Below are 22255 nucleotides of genomic sequence, written 5' to 3' on the forward strand. Positions count from 1 at the left end.
CAACTTATTTATGTAAACATGCAAGATAAATATGCTGACATTCAACTTATTTATGTCAACATGCAACTTCATTATGTTCACATGCAACTTATTTATGTCGACATGCAGTTTTATTATGTTCAAATGCTTCTTATTTATTTCATCATGCAACTTAGTTATATTCACATGCGAGATAAATATGTTGACATGCAACTTCCATGTCAACATAAATATGTTGCATGTCAACATATTCATCATGCATGATTACATAATTAAGTTGCATGTCAACATAAATAAGTTGCATGTGGACATAAATAAGTTGCATGTCGACATAAAGAAATTTCATGTAAACATAAATAAGTTGCATGGCAACATATTTATCTCGCATGTTAATATAAATAAGTTGAGAAAAATAACTTTCATATAAGGGGCAGAGATATGCCACCATATTTTACACATCGTATCATGAAATATTTTTAATGTCGGAGTGAAACAACTTCCAATTTGGAATTCAGATTTAAAAAGAACTTAATAAAGGAAAGCATGTCATGTATGGATTTGTAGATAAATTATTGTTAAACAGAAAATAACACTAGTCCAATGAGCGGATCCAGATATTGTTGGGGGGGGGGTTGTTTTTTTATTGTTATTTTTTTTTTACAATTCTTTACTTATTTTAAAGTTACTTTAATTTTTTGTTACAATATATTTGATTTTATGTAGAAAAAAAAATAGAGGGACCCCCCCCCCCCAAAAAAAAGTAAACGCTGACCGATCCTATATCTAATAGAGTTTTTTCGTAAGTACAATTACAATATCATGCTGATTTTTTTAAAATTAATACTATAGTTAAAAATTATTTCCACCGTAATTAAAAAATAAGCCCAGCCTCTGCTTTCAATTTTTCGAAATAAACGATAAAATTAAGTATAATTTCATAAATAGTTTCCCCCCAAAATTGTTATCTAACAGCGTAGCGCAGTGGGTTGGGGGGGGGGGACCTGGGATTTTAAAATTTTTACCTTTCCAAAAACGTATTTTTGTATAATAATGTAAATTTTGAAAATTCTATACCGGTGAAAATATTTTAATTTTAATGTACATTAATATTGACAGGTGTCCCATACCACCTTACTTAAATGGGCCTGCTCAAACGTGACCAATACACAACCGTTACTTTACCGCTCGAAATCCTCATGCGTTGCAGAAACGTTCGTGAGCGAGTTATCCGAAATAAAGTTAGAAAATAAATTTTCCGTTAATGAACGTCTTTACTGATTTTTTATCAGAAATAAAGAGTCTACAGTTATATATCTTCCATATAAAAGTTACATTCATGACAACATTTTTAGAGAGCGCAACATGTTTCTGCCTGTACGAATTTACGATGCATATGCTTTAGATATATCAATGCTCTAGTATTGTATTGCGTATTTAATTGATTTTCATAGAATTTCATGCTATAATTTTTTTAAATTAAAGAATAAAGATATCAAATGTCAGAGTAATATTAATGTGGCTGACATTATGCGGGCAAAAGCTATGTGATTATATTTCACCCACTTAATTTTCATTCGCCCATTTTTTTTCAGTAAAAGAAAAGGAAAACAAGAAAAGATGTGTATATATCTATTTTGATGATTTAAAAAAAAATGATAATAACACCATAGTGTTTGGCGAAAACTTTTGTGTACAATATCTTGCAAGCAAGTCTAAAAATTCTGATTTCAAAAGCTTTCTATGCAACTATACGTCGGCCCTTCAATTAAAGGACCAGCAAACAACACAAATTATTCCCCATCGGTCAGTGAAATATCAAGTGTACAAAAATTCATGTTTATAAATGTTGATTTTTTTCCTACACATGCACATAGAAACATTTATAAATATTATAAGCCTTTACTTAACCACAAAACATTTTATTTGTTTTGATAGCTATTAATGCCAACGATCGTTAAATAAATGGTGGTTGACATGTGTTCTTTAAACCCGTATTTTCGTGTATGGGTTTACGTGATAAAGTACACATGTAGACCATGCACAACAATAAAATCAAATCTATTCATCGCATTGTGATTTTAAAATTCAATACTAAGTAACGCGTATTTCACAATATTTTCGACACCCAATAGTTGTTAGTTTTCTCCTTCAAGGTCACTTGGAAATCAAACGTCGATTTTAATTTATTTTCTAAAACCCTTTTTTTAAATTGCGACGTATAAAACGGAACTATCAAGGTACAAAGATGAGTCAGGTAAGGCCTCTCATTCCCTAAATCTTTATTGAAGTATTACGCAATAACATGTTTTCAGTGGTGTGTTTTTTCTGTCAGATCCAAAAAGGTAGTATTCTGGTTTCGTCTAGGCTATCTATATTTTATGTGCATCGTAAGCTTTAATTTACAAGATGCACAGGTATTTTCTTTTTTTTTAAAAGGCAGAAAAATAAGTTGAAATACACATATAAGCCTGGTAGGTCAAAATATCTAGGTTCTCTTTCCCGGTCGCCGGCGAATTCGTGTTGCTTCCCTGTTCCTTGTAGAGTTTTGTTTTAATTTATGGTAGATAACACATCACATTTCTTGTTGACGTGAATTTTACTGATTGAGCTTTTCCCCCAATTTCTGTGAAGAAAGCGAGAGTGAACAAAAATCATTTATTATCGGACTTCTTTACTTTTATCACTTAGGTAAGTTTATTTTTATCTACCCTTGAGAGCGTTGACTTTCAATTCCCGTCTATTCAATTGTTCATAATCCTATTAGCATATAGAAGTTTTACAGAAACAATTTATAACTCGAGGATAGACCCATCATCCTAAATCGGTAGGGTTGTACATTACATCGCAAGCGTTAGAACTTCATTTTACATACTTTTGATAAATGGGCAATATATTGGATATTGACAACATTTGTATTTATAATGCATAAAACGTATGATTTTTTTCTCTCTAATCAATGGTACCCGAGGAAGAAAAAAAAGACTTTAAGAAATTATTACATGTGTATATCATATCTTAAACCCTTTAACTCTTTCTAAATACAAGACAGTTCTGTTATGTGCCCTGGAGTTGAGGGGTGGGTAAGCGTCTATACAACTTGATTACAACGATACAGGCATGTTTATCCTACTCGCTCTGTAACAAAATGTTAACAAAAACAGATCCAAACTTCTTATAGTAACTTTTAATGTACATGTAACATTATTTTAAGTGGAATATACGTCAATTACATATGTATAATGCTAGAAAACGGGGTATCTGTTGATCTGTCCTATCTTACTTGATAGAAAATTAACAAATAATGATACTGCAGAAATTCTAGGTCTTGTGCTCACCTACCTACATTGTACACCTAATATATTACCGTAAATCGTCCACTACCCAATTAAGTTATTTGTTGTCTTTTGCTGCAATTGCATGTAACCTTAAAGTTTGATTAATTTCTACAAAAATATGAAACCGCTGCTGTCTGTAAGTACATTTTTTTCTATGTCCTTATGCATTAGGATGACGTAAAGTACTTGAAAAACTGAGTTAATTTCCTCAATAAATTTTAATCGGATAGGATTTCCATTTTTACAAAAACCACCAAGGAAACATAAGTTTACTTTCCTCAAATGGCCAAGGAAACCTTTGTTATCATTTGGATTTGCTTTGCACATGTATATTTGTATATTCTAATTTCCCTATTCCTCAATGTATTTCACAATGAATTTATAGGGAAATTAAAGGTATTTTTATTTATTCTCTGGGAACCAACAAGATTTGACTTCTCCATGCGTCAAACTACAGAAATATCGATGTTCTTCGTCATATTTATAAATAGTCATACATCACTTATTAGGGCCTTTCTAAGCATATGTGTAACGGATGCAGTTTTTTTTTTTTTTGAGAATATTTCTGAATATGGTACCGTTGGTAATTAGATAGAGCTAGTGCTCGAATATTGACACAATATAACATTTCCACTGTGTAGGGAGATGCTGTAGTAAATATAACCGTATTCTTCTACTATACTCTGTCCCAAGATATTTTGGATTCACGTTTGGCTTAATTGTTTGATATTTATAAATACCCCAGGATCCAAACGATGTTCATTCAAAAGTATGAAAAATTTCCAAGATTTCTCAGTCAAAACGCCCCTGCTAGCTTATCAGGTTTCAATACAATGCTAAATAATGTGATGTCTATGGAGATTTTGCATTGCAGCAAGCCCGGATGATAACGTTGAAATATTGCGCGATGTATTCCGAGTGTATTCCGAATGGAGAAAAGATGTAAACATTCCCCATTATAAATCTCCGTAAGGAATCTGTTTTCGTTCCTGTTAATTTTTCCGAGTGAAAGATGATAATGTGTCAATGAAATTATCTTGGAAAATATCCCTTTCAACTATTTCAATTGCACTTCTTTCACAGGTAAGTGTACTTTTATTAAAAATCGTCCAAACGTGAATCCAAAATAGCTTGGGACAGAGTATAGTAACAAACGAATACTGTGTTTCATTTAGAATTTACAGAACAAAGTACTTAAGGATGTTCACAGTTTATAACTCTCTCTCTCTCTCTCTCATTTAAATACAGGGAATAAGAAATATAATATCCCCACCCCAATCTGGTCTGTAACCGACCATGCAATGTGGGTCACATTTGTTTATGTTTAGCGGGGTCTGTAGGAAGGTAAATGGAATGACATTGTGCCGTCTGCCTTGTTTTGACATTTCCCAGGATATCACAGAATTCACACATTTTTTGCTGTTATTATCAAAACAACTACCTTTTTATGGTCTGATAACAAATCCACCTATCATCAGGATGTTTCAACATTAAGTAGGTTTAATTCGTGTGCAGGAAAACATTTTTAAAAGTTTCAAATATAAATATAGAAGAAATATTCAAAACAAGATTAAATGGTTTCATCAAACGTAACATGTAGCCATGCACCCTTGTTGATCAACAAGATAAAGGTTCAAGAGCAAAGCTCTAAATGATGTTTATAAACATATTTTAAAAACTACCATTAAATAGACTGAACTTTATCTTATTCATCATGAAGGTATTGTGTCCACCAAAAAAATATGTTCTTTTAAGTCTCTATTTTTTCAAGGTCAAAATCTTAAGATTCCGATCACATGCATCAAGACTAGCCTTGATATTAGGACTTTTTCACTGATCAAGTATTCATTTGATTAGGTTGAATATAACTTTAAACAAATATCTATAACTTTATCAATAAACCCTCTTTAAATTTGAACATTATAGAACGCCCCTTGGGCAAAAAGATCGGACTCTGCCTTCTTTGAACACAGTAAAATACTGTGATTACTAAAAGATTAAATTTTATTTATATATGCAATCTAGGATGTATTTATACAGAAAATCGTTTATGACAGTCAGTTAATAATACAGGAATAATTGTTAGATATAATGTATTCAACGATTTGTTTAAAACAAACCAGTCGGTTTGTTTCTAATTATGGGCCGACGATCTTTGGCTTTGTCTTATACATGTAGCATCATTCTGCTTCGCGCTTCTTCCCATTGCTCATATCCCTTGATAATTTTTTTATCGTTTGAAAACTTCCACAGCCAGAAAAAATCTGATTAAAATAAAGTAGATATATAACGCGACAGATTTGTCATTTCATCGTTAGTTTTATATCTCGATGCTACGAGGAAAGTTATCAGCAGAAGAAAATCGATCCAAACCCACACAGCCTAAGCATGTGTTAATATTCGCTTCCGGTGAAGGTCGAAGTGTCTTAGCTGGAAACATGATGTTGGGAAAACGGTTTTCGAGTGAATATTTTTCGATTGTTTTTACCTTGAAATCGCTTGTTACTATATTGATACATAGAGGGTATCTTTTTCCTATTCCTGATAAACAGTGTGTCTTCGATTGATATAGTGCTGCTTTATACGTATCTGTCTGTTCGGATATTTTTTTATTTTCCATTTCCTATAAGAATGATCAGATCTGCTATTTCAGACGGAGCTGATAAAATGTCAAGTGAAGTCGCTACCAACAGGATTTGTACCATGTACCATAGGAACTAGAGGCAAGCGAGTCACACACCAACTGTAAGAAGACGACGCATGCGTGTATAAGGAACAACAAAATGTCTCTAGGAAAAAATATCAAGAAATATTTGCGGAGGCTTTTAATATGGAGGACAGTATTTCTTGCTTTTCTGATTCCACTAGTGCTACATCCTATAGCCTTATCCGATAGTAAAGTAAGTACTGTTTATTAAAATTTACATCTAATTTGATACCATCACACTTTTTAATTTTACAAAATATACATATTGACTAATAAAGGCCAAAGGAAAAATGGTGAAAGAATTTCGATTTGACGCTTATTATTACTTGTTTTATCATTTTCCTTTTATTAATTCATAAGTATCGTTTTTGTAATCTAAAACACTATAGGGTGATTTCACCATGCATCGGACACCTTTGGATTTTTCCCTTTGTTCATGCATCAAATATCGTCCAAATATAAATAAAACTTGTTTTAAAAGTTACAGGTTTTCCCCTTGCTTAATTATTGGAGAAAAAATTGTGAAATTGTTAAAAATGTAGAAAATAAAGCAAATTAATGAAGTGTTGAACTATTTCACCATGGATCGGACAATATTTACCAAGCATCGGACAGCTATAGAAGTGCAATAGAGATAAAAAATAACAACATTTTCTGGTTTTAATGCAAAAATACAAAGGTTCGGAAATATTAATTTATTCAATTGCTATTCATATTTCTTTTAATGTATATCCTCAAATCTACATATAGGAATTTAGACTAGTGCTTCTGTTTAAAGGAATATTTATCATAAGGGGTTCTTTATCGTGCCAGCTCCTACAGGCACTTTGGACTAAAAAGGCTGTGTCCGTAAAACTCGATTTTTAAGTGGTTTGAGGAAAATGTTTGTATCAATTATTTCTTAAATTTTTATTTTACTTCACATTTAAAGTATATCACAAGGAATGGGCACATAATATCCATATTATTAGAAGAAATCATGCAGTGAAAACTGTCCGATGCATGGTTAATTTGTGTCCGATCCATGGTGAAATGAACATATGGTGCAATAATGACCTTGACATTAATTGTTCAACTTTCTTGGACTTATTTTAATCAAATTTTGTTTCAAAACTTACTTCTTTCTAATTAATTTACGCAGAGAGTGCATTTTCACTAATTTACAATCAAACGCACAACATTCAAATAATGCTTTAGTGTAAAATTTTCGTAACTAAATTTTCAATAATGGCGTATTTGATGTCATTTTACGTTGTCTATATTGCTATTTCTTTGACAATGTGACTGTCAAATTCTTAATAATGATAAAGTTCATTTGTTCTAATTCAGGAATATACGAAGCAACACATGAGCGCATGCACATTTATTTGTATATTTATGAACAAAGTTGTCCGATCCAAGGTATGTGTCCGATGCATGGTTAAATCACCCTATTCATAAATTAACACAAAAATATATTAAATCAGATTAAAAATATATATAATATATATACATGTGTACATGCACGTTCGCTGTTATTTATTAAAATTGCCAGGAAACCCCATTCTAGTCATTACTTCCTTGGTATTCCAATACTTCCGTGCGACTAGCCATAACAACAAATTTACTTATAAAGTGTATTAAAAATTGAAACATACATTTGTATGTACCAACATGTGTTAACGAGAGAAAAAAAATCGAGAACTCGAGTTTGCGCTATTGATTTCTTGCTCAAGTGTAACTTTGAATGTATTGAAATTAATGATGTAATTTTGGACCAAAATTTCTCGACTCTTACAGACCATAGCAAAAAAGGATATTATAATTCTTTTGATTGAAACTGACACCTTTATGATTTAAACACTATACTGGTTTACTTTTCTACAAATGTAGGTACTTCCATTAAAAAACATTTTATATCTTGTCAGTTAGATTATGACACATATTGAATGAAATAAAATTACATATTTGTTTGTGTTGTGGAAGGGGGGGGGGTATGACGGTTAATGCATCAAAAAACTATAAAAGTTAGTTTTTATATTAATTGTAATTTTTAAGTGGATATAGCGTTTGGATTAAAGGTCATTTTAAACGAAGTGAACCTTGTATCCTCTTAAGACAGTAGTAAGTCGTCACCAATTAACACTGACAGATGGGTACATTGATTATAGTACGAGAGGAAGGCCCGACTTCCATTTCCCACGCATCAACAAACAAGAACGTTCTTTAACACAAAGTACGTTTTCATACGTGTTTAAATAAATTCGTAAACAACAGCAACTGTTAAAACCACTCCTCACTTTTCCTCCAACGACAAAGAGATTTTATTGTATGATTGATTTTCAGAAATTCCAGACATCTGCCTACACGTGTTTTATTGCCCAATCCTTGTATTGAAGTACTATAGTAAAACTCGTGTGAATGACCAGTAAAAAGTGTATCCCATCCCTATTGTTATGTAATTAGGAATCTTAAAATACGATAACTTTGAACCAATCCTGTTATGACTAAATAATTAAGCTTACTTGCATGCGCTTGTCCTCAGAGTTTAAACAGCGGATGTTCAATGCAAATTGGGAGAAGGCGATTATTAATCGTTAACCGATAAAATCAATAATGATTTCCCAAACATTTCGCAAGGGAGAGCGTCTGGTTTGTGTATAACTATAAGGCTTCTATAAGACATCTATAATAAAACACAACTGAAGGTTAAAATTGTACCAGCCTCTTCCTTTTGTTCACCATGCGGGACACAAACGTTTGGAATAGAGATATAAATATTTAAAAACTTTTCACATTCGTTCTGTGCAGATTAAAACACTTTAAAATAAATTCATTCATCCATCTTTTTCATTTCATTGATCTATCCCCGTCCTTAAAATAATTCATTACACTGCACGTGTGATTAGTCACGTTCACATATAGAGAGCCCACCAATGTCTATACATTTGTCTGTCTTTCACCTTTACAAGAAAAAATTTATTGATGGCTCTTCTGTTACTTTTAATAATTAATGCGCAGTAGAGTCTCACATATTTCAAGCAGTTGAGAAATATACGGTGAGTCGGCAAACAACGCGGATCTAAGTGTTAAAGAGTGCAGAATGTGAAGTGTTTAAAAGTATTACGCAATAGGCCATACGCGTAGGCAAGACACATTGAATAGGTATAACAAAAATAAGCTTAAAAGAGAAACTCCGAGAAAATGATCGATAAACATTATCCGTTACTTCATCTAGGGAAGGGTACTAGTAGTGACGTCATAAAAAGATGATATGATATCCGATATTAAAGCTTAATATAAATATGGATGATATGCAATTACTTAATGATTAATTAAATTAGCGATGCACTTCTGCACACCTTTCTATTTTAAGCTTTTAGCAGCGTTGATCCCATTAAGCACTCTATATTGCAATCAAATGCTTTGAATCAATTACGATTAGATTGCAAAGAGTTTTTTCTTGCACAAAAGCTTTTTTTATCATTAGACAAATAGTTTGTTTATATGTTCTCCTGAGTTTATATTTCACACTAACGACACGCTTCAATGCAGCGTATCATTTTTGGAGACTTAGTGAACTTACATTTCGAGAGGAAATTCTCTTGAAAGTCGTACGATATCTTTTTAAAGTAGATTCAGTGTTCTGTGACGTCACACTTTTTTGTAAAACTTTGAATTCTTTAAAAATTGTGCAAGATAGTTTTATTTATTTCATGTGAATATAATCACATGGATGTAATTAGAAGTATTGGTAGGTTCAAGATATTTTCGCACTTAATTTAATACTAAATTTCCAAATTTTTATATATTTTATCTATGCAAAGGGGAAATAACTCTTTTTCTGACTTTTCTCTTAGTTGTATGTCTAAATGCTATAATTTTTCTAATTCCAACGATTAATTTTAAAATATTTTTGTAATTTTAGTTTTCTGATAAAGTTGACATTAAAATTAAACAAGAAAAACAAATTTCTGCCTACAAGATTTTACTTTTAACAAAAAAAAATACATTTTTCTAATGCTAAAATATGCTTTAGTTTATGTTTATCTGGCATCTCAAAAAGTGTGATGACATGTTTATTTTTTCTAACAATTGATGACATTTAAGTCTATTAGGTCGAAATCAGTTCGGTTTTTCAACTTTCCTCAGAGAATTTTACGAGTATGGAGCTACCTTAATTTGTATCTGTATTAATTAAATTGTATAAAAATCATTCGTAAAACGTAAATTAAGGAAAAGGGCAATTCAATTTGAAATGTATCTTGATTAAAAATACAAATTTGTTGTTTTATTTAATAGGTTGCAAGAGCCGCATATGGTGTTTTGATTATCGCCATTTTCTGGGTTTTTGAGGTGCTTCCATTGGCTGTCACCTCGTTACTTCCGGTGCTAATATTTCCATTACTTGGTGTGGCCAAAGTCAGCAAAGTATGCTCCAGTTACTTCAAGGTGTGTATTCAACTGTCTGAATAAGTCGATAATGAAGCATATTTTAATTAACACTAAATAACTCATGGCAAGATGAATGACTTTTAAAGTACAAACACTGTTCTGAAAAGAGTGATAACTCTAACGAATACAAATACTGCCTATGAAATTTCTGTTTCATTAAAAAAAAAGCGCTTTCTGTTAATTTGGCATTATGAATTTAAAGTGTTCCTTTTAGATTGAAATGTTGAATTATATATTTTTTAAATAACAAAAACAATTTATCCAAGCAAAGATGGTTATTGCATCGTCCATTAGACAGTCCTTGCATTGATTAAACTCTGTGTATGTTTAAATCAGAATGAGGATTTGTTAGAACCGTCTGAACATTATTTCTTTGAAAACGATCAGAATCTTTTTAACAGGACTTGGACTTTTGGTAGTTGTGTCAAACAGCAATGTGATGTAGGCCTGTCTGTTTCATTGCTGGCTACTCACCCATGGCTCTTTGAAAATCAACACAATTCGTCTGGCTTTTGAGCTAAAACTACGCAATCTGTGTACAGGCGTCATTTTTAACTTGTTTTGACGCAAGAAAAAGATAATAACATCTTAACAAAAGTCCAAATTCTTGTTAAAATGATTCAACTTATAAACGAGATTGCCAAGGATTAATGAGCCAAGATATTTCGGCAAAGGCCACAGGCGGAATCGCAATGGTTAAGAAATGAATATTACGTAACATTGTTTGAAAGAACAGCTCGCAATAAAACGCAATCAGGAACGATGCTTAAAATAAAATGTTATTGCTTCAATACAGAAGGAAAGGGATGAATATTCAGATTGAGTGAAGCCTTAAAAAAATCTGTTCTGTCTTATCAAAATATGCAATTACCAGCTTTGCAAAGGTAATTACGGGTATTTAAACTAAGATGGAACATGTACATGCAGCAGTTGCTTAGCCACTTGAAACGAGAAATGTAGACATGCTGTCATGCATATTCATAACAATACCATTAATTGTTCCATGCAATTTTCAATTCTCACTGAAACACTACATATATCACGCCACAACTCGTTAACATTGTAATTGCAGCTGTAATTTGAGAAGATAGGAAAGGCAAATGAACAATGAACCTTTTGTAATAGACGTAACAATATTGCTTTTGTTTTGATGTTTCAGGACACGTTGATGCTATTTCTGGGAAGTTTGATAGTGGCTGTTGCAGTAGAAAAATGGAATTTGCATAAGAGAATAGCTCTGCGAGCTTTGACATTAGTCGGACCTAATCCGAGATGGTAGTTCTCCTATTTTGACATCACTCATTATTTTAGATGAAATTTGCAATATGATACATGTAATCCTTCAGGGGTGCTGAGTTCACTCACGGCCACGAGTGGACTCAGGACCCCTAACTTCGGATAAGAGGCTTTTTAGTAATTAGTTGATGTTTACGTTCGGTTATGATTCTGTTTTATGGACTTGGATTTAAGATGCTTTTTTACATTTGACATTATTCTTGTTACCTGCAGGGCGTGATTTATCAAATCTATAAGATTAGCGTGAAGTTCTGTAAACCGATAAAATACGTTGATGTGGAGATCTAGAGTTGACAGAGAAACAGCAAAAATCAATTCTCATTTATACATCGACCATGTACATGCAATCTGCAGTTTCCTCAGGCAAAGATTGGTCAATCAAACAGCATAAATGTATGACTGAACGGCAGCGTAGGCTTTCAATAGCAGTCAAAGAAAAGTAGGTTTTGTAGCAGGCGTTTTAGAGCTGTTGTCCGGACGAAATGTCTTATGAGGTCTTTGATAGAAAAAACCCAAAGAATTAAGGGTTTGAAACGGTGCTATCCTTTTAGATTTCTCTAACTAAAAAGAAGTTTTCGCTGTCTAGGACAATTTGTCTCGTTGTCAAGGTTGTTAATATGTTACACTTGATACGTCTAGACTGTACATTGAGTCATTCGGTTTATATAAACTAAACGATTGTATCTCGGAATTACTTCTACTGTCAATTCTGTTTCAATAAAAATCATCCTAACAGAATAAAGTTCAGGTTCACTACAAAGACTGTTTAAGTTAAAACAAATCGAATGTAGCAAGATGAGTTTACTGGCATACATGTACACTTATTACACGCCTTAATAACTGTTTTATGAATAATTTGATTTCTGTGATTGCGCTACGTTTACTTTAACTATAGGCCTAAGTCTTGACATCGTTTAAACAGGCTGATGCTTGGGATCATGTTACCCTGTTGGTTTCTGTCCATGTGGATGAGCAACACCGCAACCACAGCAATGATGGTGCCAATCCTTGGCGCCATTCTCCACGTCATGAGAGAATCCATGACTCAAGGTTGTACATATATAACATTACATGTCTCAAAGTGTTGGGGACAATGCGTAAACCATATAACCAGCGTCCTTTTGCACAATTTTCAAACAAAATATTAACGACGTAATGAATTATTGAATTAAGCTACGGAAGAGAAATATAACAAATCTTCAGTCTTTTCAAAATTTGATATTATATTTCAATTCTTGTCTTCCGTAAGATCGTTTGTTGATGCAAACTCTGGTTATCTCCGCCAGCCAAAGGTTCGGTTCGTTGTCAGAGGAACATGCAAACATTGGCTAGCACAAGAATGTATAAGCATAAGTGTAAATCTGATCTGGATCTAGAAACTACGTTTGAAAAAATCCTTTATATGCAGGAAGGAAAGCCCGACTAAATCTGTAGAAAAACAATGTGACGGTTTGAGATTGCTTTGATTAACAAGGGAAGTGCCCCTATCTCCTCAAGATACTGTAAATCAAATAAGTCTGGAAATGTTTGCACCAATGCACTCTGTGCGTTCAGTTTAATGCTTGCTGATCAGCTATAGGAAAAAGCGACATCTTTTAGTTTTTACCACAGATCTAAACTCATACAATAATAAAGCTAAGATTAAATGTACATATTGTGTCTTTTTATGATGTTCAATTTTTAATGTATTAGGTTTATGACGGAACCAAAATCGCTTTCTAATACTTTATCAAATTAATATAATAACCTTCTATTCGTTTAAAAGGTGGATGGGGCTACCCCCTTTTCAGTGTCGTTAGACGGCGGTTCTTTACTTCTTGAATACATGTAGTGAACATTTACATGCAGAACCTAGATTTTAAGATTGTCTGTAGGTTTTGATTAACATATTATCGGATGATATATACATATAATATATATATATATATATATACATATTACATATAGTCGGAAACCCACAACCAATCTCACATAGGCTTTCTTATTGAACTTTTATCAATTTTTTTTTCAAATACTAATAATACATGTAGATGTACACATGTATTTATTATTGTAATTCGGTATTGAGTACTAGAACTCTTTTTTGTTTTTAAAAACTATGTACATTTAAGAAGGTATGAAAATATATGTAGATTTAGGTGTAAACGTTAGTGCAATTGATGAGATTTACTTTACGATGGTGTAAAGGTGCCAATTTGAATATGGTATGAATTCATTCATGAGAATGTGAAAAAAAATATCCGATGTTAAAAATTCGAACAGACCATGGGTTTTCGGCGAAGTTTATACGTAAATTTATTGTTGCCTGATAACAATTTTAAAATCTGTTGATAGAGCCGGTAGAGGAGACTGAGTTAGTGGAAGAGCCCGAGAAGTCCCGAGTGAACGGCACCACGGTGGTGGAGACGCTGGAGGGAGAGGAAGTGGTGGTCAAAGGCCGGGACAGGGACGAGTAAGTTACAGTAAGACGTAATTCAAAGTTCTCATTGAATTCATGATAAAATCCAAGCTTAAAATTTCAAGTTTATTTGCATTCTGGGCAAAGTGTTTGAAGTTTATTAACGTTGTGACGCTGGCATGTTGACCAAATATAACGGATAGTGCATTTCAGCAAGTTACATCTATATGCCTCATATTAATAATGATGATACATGTATACTGAAAACTTAATTACGACGGGCGCTGGTTTTATGGCTGCATGAATTTCAAAGAAATCTTTCAAGTGATTGAGTCCTCGTATAAGTGCATGTAATATGATTACATGTATTCGATATCCACTATAGCAGAAGGACACGAATATTTTTGCGTTGTCATTTTTCACGTGAAATTTATCGCATGCCATGATTGGTCGTGCAGTCGGTATAAGTTAGATTTTATAAGACATTTTAATCAGTAAAATTATAAGAAAGAGAAACTCCAAAACACCTCTTGACTTTATTGAAGCTTTTTCGGCAGGGAGTAACACCGTAAGCGCGTATAAATATCAATATCCTATAAATGTCTCCTATCTTCTGTAAGGTTTGTACTTATGAAGGGCTGGAATTCCTCATACCTTGTTACCGGAGGAAATTGCGTGCCTATGCTTCAGTGAATTAGTTTCTGAATCAATGGAACCAAAATCAATAGAGATTCTGACCTAGTGTGGAATCTAGTTAATTGATTCACCTTGTAAATAGATAGAGAATGCGGCAGGAATGGATAACATTCCCTTAGCATAAAACTTCAAAGTTGTTCTGGATGTGAATAAAATTCTATTATGCATAAGGGGTGTATGAATTAAGGCACATTGTATATATATGCCAGTATAATTTACATAAACAAATATTGTACTGCCTATCTTACAGGAATGCCTCGGATTAGTTAATTATGATAAAGTTAAGTAATGTTCATGACAAGGGAAAGTTTGAAGTGAAACGGCACAGAGACCATACTTTTTTCTGTCGTTTTGCAGGGAGAGTCGAGACGGTGAGCTGGACAGCATCACGCCCAACGAAGAGTTCGTCCGACTGACCAAGACGTTCGCACTTTGTACGGCCTTTGCCGCTAACATAGGGGGGATGGCCACTCTAACGGGAACCCCGCCCAATATTATACTGAAGACCATAGCTGACGAGTACGTGCAGCGCCGTCATTGTGTGTACCCTATAGGATGTCCAATGAAAAGCTCTTAACGAGAGAGAGAGAGAGAGAGAGAGAGAGAGAGAGAGAGAGAGAGAGAGAGAGAGAGTCTCTAATAACAAGCAAAAGTCTTAACGAGAAGTGGGAGAGAGGGGCTGGGGGTGAAACGGGTTTGCATGTAATGAAGTTCTACAATCTCAAACAAAAAAACTTACCCTGTTTGAAATTCCAAAACCTAAATGATCTATGATACTACATCTGCTGATATTCTTTTGGTTATCTAGTGCTTAAATTTTCTCATCGCACTATGAATTTATCTTTTGATATATCTCTTCTTACATGTATATGTATCCACTGATACCTCTTTCACTTTATGTATCTATTAATACATTTCTTACTATATATTTACTTATAGATTTACTTATAAATCTCTCACAATGTTTACTTATCTACTGACTCGCCTCCTATTATTTACTAATAACGTCACTTACTTGCGCAATCTATTGGTGCATCTCTTAATATTATTCGCAGACTACGTCTCTTATTATCTACTGATACAAATATACGTCCCTTATAATTCACTGATAATAATTCTTTACTCTCTATCCATACGTGACTTATAATTTACTGATAATGAGTCTTTACTATCTATTGAAACTTCACTTATAATTCACTGATAAGGTCTCTAACTATTTATCGATACGTCACTTATAATTCACTGAAAAGGTCGCTAACTTTCTATTGAAACGTCACTTACTATATACTGATATTAATGTCTCTTACTATCTATTGATACGTCACTTAAGATTCATTGATAAGGTCTTTATTATTAATCTATTGATACGTCACTTATAATATACTGATAATGTCTCTTACTATCTATTGATACGTTACATGTACTTATAATTCACTGATAATGATTCTTACTATTTATTGATACGTCACTTATGATATACCCATAATGTCTCTTGCTATCGATTGATACGTCACTTATAATTTACTGATAATGATTCTTGGTCTTGTTTGATCTTCTAATGCTCTAATTTTCTAGAAATACCCTCTTACTTCATATATATCTGCTGATAGGTTTTTTACTTTCTACTAATACTATAGTACTAGTATATCCCATTATATACTGATTTATCTGTTATTGATTCAACGCTTACTTTTTACTGATGTTTCTTTTATTTGACGGATTTCAGGCTATTTGAAAAAGCGGGCGGTGATTCGGGGATTTCGTTCGCTAATTGGCTGATCATTGGTCTACCTTTGTCGCTGATTTGTCTGGTGATCACGTGGCTATGGTTACAGGTGTTCTACTCCCGTAAAAAGTGAGCTAAGTGAAGAAACGACTCTATAGATTACAACTACATACAAATTTCCTTACACTATAATAAACTTGAAATTTTAGATAGAAATTTAAATGGATGCTTTATCTTGTAGGTGTTTTAAAAACGATTCGGAATCTTACGAGAGTGTAAGGTTATATCTCAAAAGAGCGTACAATCGGCTAGGGCCCATCACGTAAGGACTCGAAAGCTTTTACTTGTTTACGTCTTTAATTTTATTTTGCAATTATCCGATGATACAGAATCAAACCGATTTTCATTAAGGAAAAATTGAAAATAATTAATCTATATAGCTTCCTTTTTTAATATCTCAATGAGTTAACACAATTTTATACAAAGAATAACTATTTTTTATGACTGTATGATGCGTCAAATTCTCTCCTTACAACGTGTTTCAGGTTCCAGGAGACCGTTGTTCTGATCGTCTTTATCATCCTGGCTCTGTTGTGGATGACGAGGAACCCCCAGGTGGTGCCGGGGTGGGGGGATCTCTTTGAAAAGGGGTAGGCATCTGGCGTGTCGAAGTTACTGTACACAATAGCTAAATACAGTTGTAGTAATAAATAGCCTATGGGATTTTTAAAAAGTGTATATGCCAAAGTTCACACAAATAAATTATACGCATGTCGTCCTAAAAGTAACAGGACTGGTGATATTATATACATGTACATGTAAAATGGCATGAACATTAATGGTGAAATGTATTTCCTTAAAGTACAATTAATTGTCGATTTATTCAGATTAATGATATAATATTTCTGTTTAAGTATCAATAAAGACATGTACATTCAGTCTGGCTAGATCAAACGTCATTATATGGAGTTCACCGACATGCAAGACAAAATTTTTAATGGAATTTGAGGAGGAACACATCGTTTTCAAAACACAATATTGTATCTTCAGTTAATTGATACTCTGTACAATGTACGTGACTGTAAAATTTACACGGGGTTGTGTTTACCATATTTCTGTAGATACACCGGCGATAGTATAGCTGCCGTGTTAATAACAGCGTTTTTATTTGCATTCCCATCGCAGTTACCCTGCCTAGTTAAAGGTAAGTAATGTTACTACAAGTTTACAAGGTACTGGTTACAAATATTTTAAAGCTGATGAGCCGAGGCTCCAAGTGAGCTGGCGTTATCTAATTCTATAATTGTTGTTTGCGTTGGAGTATACATTTTTTGTCAATTTTCCATATTCTGCAAACTATTACATTAAAAAAAACAATCTTATTTTGTCGCTCTTTTAATCAATAATTTTACATCTCATTTTAAGCAAAGAAAAGAGACGTAGAGGAGAGTACGGACGAATTGAGGGGTGAGGTTGAGGAACCCTCGGAGGAGGAGAAGTGGAAGTTTCAGCCCCTACTGGACTGGGATACGGTTAACCAAAAGATCCCCTGGGGCGTGCTACTGCTGATGGGGGGCGGGTTTGCCGTAGCGGAGGCATGCGAGGTACGGACAGCAATTTTAAATGCAATAATAGGTTCCGGCTTGGTTTGGTTAAAAAAATGTTTTTCATTCACTCTGAGATTACTTGATTACTACTTAATTATCATGGAAAGAATTTATGTGGACTGAAAAGCAATTCATAATTATGTTTTCCTGAAGTCATGTACAATCTAAAATTAACGTTTCATTTCCTTGATAGATTATAATTAAAGTTTCGAAAAATCTTTATTATTTTGTTTTCTAATGTGAACATTAACATAGTGATGAGTAAAGTTTGCTAGGATAGAGTCTTTTTTTAATCTCTGATGAAGTTTAATTTTCCCGCTCCAGTCCTCAGGCCTATCCTATTGGGTGAGTTCACAGCTGGCTGACGTCATGAGGAATATGACGACGTCCTCGGCGGCGCTGTTGCTATCCCTGATGGTGGCGGCGGCGACCAATGTGACGAGTAACACCGCCACCGCCACGCTCTTCCTGCCCATTGTTGGTGAACTGGTGAGCATTAAAACAGTGGCCACAATGCCTTGAGAGTGCGTGTCTCATATCGTGAGACTGGATATCTGTAGAATTAGGTGTCCATTAATGAAGAAATTCAGAGAATATGTATCGGATTTCGAATGATTATTAAAGCAATATGAGCTGTATTTTTTAGAATTTTATTTTGCTGCAAAAACTTGCTAGTAGGATAAGTCTGCATGTAACTTAAAAACTTTTTTAATAAAAAAGATTTGAAAATATCATTAATTTTTGTCAGAAGAGAGATTTTTCTTCTAAGGAATTTATAGCAGGTCAATTTTAGTACAGGACGACAATAATTCAATTTTACTTCAATTAAAGCTTCTTAATGACTTTTTTCACAAAAATATGGCTAACACAAATGAAAAAACCACGATATATTTAGTCATTTTAGTAGTATATAATATTTTCTTGAAACAAAATTTCAGCATGAAAATTGCAGCTCATATTGCTTTAACGGTTTATGTACAGAAATCTAGGAAAGGATTCTCTGAAAATGTAAATGTTTGAATTTTATCAATCAAACGTACAAGTAAGCCTCCGTCGGTCGCAGCGACCATATCTGATGGCCTGACTTATCCATTTGTCTTTCCTTGGCAACGCTAATAGAGGAAGAGTTGCTACTATATATCTTTTCTCCTACATGCTTTGAGCATACTGTATAAAAAGCAACTTGTTTCCTCTTAACAAATTTTGATTGTAGGCAATAGACTTGGGTGTACACCCTCTTTCCTTCATGATTCCTGTAGCCATTTCGTGTTCATTTGCATTCATGTTGCCTGTTGGAACGCCGCCAAATGCAATTGTGTTCTCAACCGGTTATCTGAAAGTCAAAGACATGGTAAGCGTTATGTAGCCTATAAACAATGATGTAATGAAGCGAATTCCACATAACAACATTTCTTATAAAACTCATACACAGTTTATAAATACGTTCTTTGTTAAAAAATACAATTAATTTTTAATGAAAATGTGGTTCGAATAGCTGGGAATCGAGAAAAAAGAACAGAATTAAACATGTGCTTTTTCATTTCATTTCTCTTAATTAAAATATGTACATAGACTTCTGCTTTCGAATAGATACAATTAATATCGCTGATTAGGTCAGACTTGAAGTTATGTTGTCCATTCTATATGTTCAATGTACTTCAATGTTGGGGTTGGTTTCCAGTCTCCCCTTCAAACTTTTCAATTAATTATATTAGACATCCTCTCTAATTCAATTATCTTTTCAGGTGGTTGGTGGTTCTCTAGTTAATCTGGTCACAGTATTAATTCTGATTTTGGCCATGATGCTGTGGATCACTCCATTCTACAACTTGAACGAGTTTCCGGAAGTGTTTAAGGTCGCCAAGAATCTCACGCAGTCAGCTGTTAACGGAACTGGGAGCATGGACATTAATCTTCCATACAATGTTACTGTATAACACTATACGTGATGCATTTATCCACACTTGTTATAAGCTTTCTAAGCTTGTTTACATCCAATCATGTTACTAAAATTGCTTAATTGGTGCTTTGTTACAGATTTTTATATTTAAACTTATTTTTATTTCTATATGCTTATCTGAGTTTTGCATATGGTTGTTATAGAAAATATGATGTTTTTGTTATAAATTATGATGTTTTAGTGTATAGTGGAAATTTGCTGTGCATGTTCATCTTTGGAGTTCGTGCTTACATGCATGTTAAGTATATGTTATTGCTTGATTTGTCTAGCAATAAGAATCATCATAATATATGCGACGAAACAAATTACTGCAGACAGTAAATGCAATTCCAAACGGAAGTCCAATAAGACACACGATGTTCAACTAGAACTGGATAATTATGATACCGAACTAATTTTCTTACGACTGTCTGGTTGTTATTGTGATATGGAGTTACAGTGGTACTGTGTGCTATATCGTAAAGTTGTCGCACTGTCTGGTACTTTTTGGAGTGTCGCATGGCGGCATTGACACGATATATCACGTGATACTGATTGCCTCCGAATCCTTGTGTTCATTCTATTGTTACATATTTTTGTATAAACGGCGTCTTTCACAGCATGAACATATCTTGTATTTTGTGCATCAAATCATTTAACGCATTCCATTGACTTTGAAAATTGTATTATACTTGTATTTAAAACTTAGACTATTTATATTTAGAGACATATTTTTATGATTTTTATTTATACATTCACTCTATTACTCATTTTTTTCTAGATATACTAGTAATCTGTTAATCTTACACCACTGCATTTAAGTCAAATAAGCTTCAAAAATTGCTTCATTTTACAAAGTCCTCGATTTTTAGCCGGGCTTTGCTGAAAGCAGAGTTCTGGCTGTAGTCATGCAAATCTCCAATGTTACAATAAATAGCACAACTTCAAAAGTAAACAAAAAACAAACAGCGTAAAAGTAAAAGCTTCCGCTCTACCAAATATATGTAGTTACACAGGGAGCCATGTTTTTGCGTTGAATATTTTTCCTTTCTTATTAATTGCCTGTTTTTTAAACAAGACTCTGCGTTTTGGGCACATATATATAATGCGCATGAATTTCCAGAAACTACTTTTCAAAGCATTGGAATTTGGCTGTGCATAGAAGTAATGAGGCGAAGGGGTGGCTTTTATAACGCTTGTTTTAAAATTCAACCCGCTGTTGATTTTTTTTCTACTAGACAGGCATATTTTTCTTATTAGCCGCTTACAAAACAATTCAGTCGCTCTCTGGCACATTTCAGACATTGAAAGCATGAGAGAGAGAGAGAGAGAGAGAGAGAGAGAGAGAGAGAGAGAGAGAGAGAGAGAGAGAGATTGCCAGTTTTTAGTGCACAATATGCATAATGAAACAAAAAAAAGGAGCCCGGCTTTCAGTACTTCAGTACTTTGATTGATCCTTATCTTTGTTAACTATCCTCCTGCAGAACTATGGTACGAACTTTTTTTATGTTTTAGATTTTATTTTTGTACAATAAAGAGTCAATGACAATTCATATTAAATGATTTATTAAATTGACTTACATGTAGATATGTTGTTCAAATAAATTGAAGTTGAAAAAACACGAAATTTTCAATAATTAGATACCTTTTGCTTCTACTTGTGCACTTAGCAATGGCAATTCTAGTGATATGGAAACGTTTGTATTGTAATTAGGGATGTCAACGAGTACCCGGTTAACCGGGTACTCGATCGAACGTCCGAGTATCGAATGCTAAAATCGGTACTCGGTTACTCGGATGTATATTTTTTAATATTTCTAAGTTTATTTAATAATGCAATAAAACATCGGTTTTAAAACTGAAAATGTCCATTGCACGTGTACATACAGTAATTAGGATTTCCTACGCCTCTCAATATGTTACATGCAATTAAATGACCGTTATCGCATGTGGCAGTGTTTATATAGTAATTATCGTGACCAAGCAACTGTTACCTAGCTTTTCTCACCTTTGGCTGTCTTCTACCCTTATTTTTGGCTTACTTTATTGATTTGTTTTCACTGAACATCGTTGATATAGTCTATTATATAAATTAGATAGCACACAGTAGAGAAATTGAACAGACCTAAAATGCCGCC

At 33.4% G+C, this 22255-nt stretch overlaps 1 protein-coding gene across 4 annotated transcripts; it reads left to right on the forward strand.

The window, feature by feature from the left end:
- Positions 1-2081: 2081 nt before the first annotated feature.
- Positions 2082-20137, forward strand: LOC128188073 (Na(+)/citrate cotransporter-like). Of its 4 annotated transcripts, none has more exons than XM_052858875.1 (15): positions 2082-2233; positions 5968-6214; positions 10303-10452; positions 11615-11730; positions 12674-12801; positions 14086-14203; positions 15203-15364; positions 16572-16700; positions 16813-16893; positions 17117-17221; positions 17693-17775; positions 17997-18175; positions 18503-18667; positions 19392-19529; positions 19924-20137. In XM_052858875.1, the coding sequence occupies exons 2-15, from the start codon at positions 6098-6100 to the stop codon at positions 20113-20115; spliced, it is 1863 nt and encodes a 620-aa protein (XP_052714835.1). In that variant the 5' UTR covers positions 2082-2233; positions 5968-6097; the 3' UTR covers positions 20116-20137. The 4 variants fall into 4 exon arrangements, with proteins under 4 accessions (XP_052714835.1, XP_052714832.1, XP_052714833.1 ...); XM_052858872.1 differs by lacking the exon at positions 2082-2233 and adding an exon at positions 2400-2667; XM_052858873.1 differs by lacking the exon at positions 2082-2233 and adding an exon at positions 5505-5777.
- The last annotated feature ends 2118 nt before the right edge of the window (positions 20138-22255 follow it).

Source organism: Crassostrea angulata, chromosome 6 (assembly GCF_025612915.1).
Source record: "Crassostrea angulata isolate pt1a10 chromosome 6, ASM2561291v2, whole genome shotgun sequence".
NCBI lineage: Eukaryota > Metazoa > Mollusca > Bivalvia > Ostreida > Ostreidae > Magallana > Magallana angulata.

Excerpts from the sequence above, each read along its gene's own strand:
- LOC128188073 (XM_052858875.1), top strand. The coding sequence starts at position 6,098 with ATGTCTCTAGGAAAAAATATCAAGAAATATTTGCGGAGGCTTTTAATA. Across the intron at positions 6,215-10,302 it reads TAGCCTTATCCGATAGTAAA|GTTGCAAGAGCCGCATATGG; the intron begins GTAAGTACTGTT and ends TTTATTTAATAG. Across the intron at positions 10,453-11,614 it reads TATGCTCCAGTTACTTCAAG|GACACGTTGATGCTATTTCT; the intron begins GTGTGTATTCAA and ends TTGATGTTTCAG.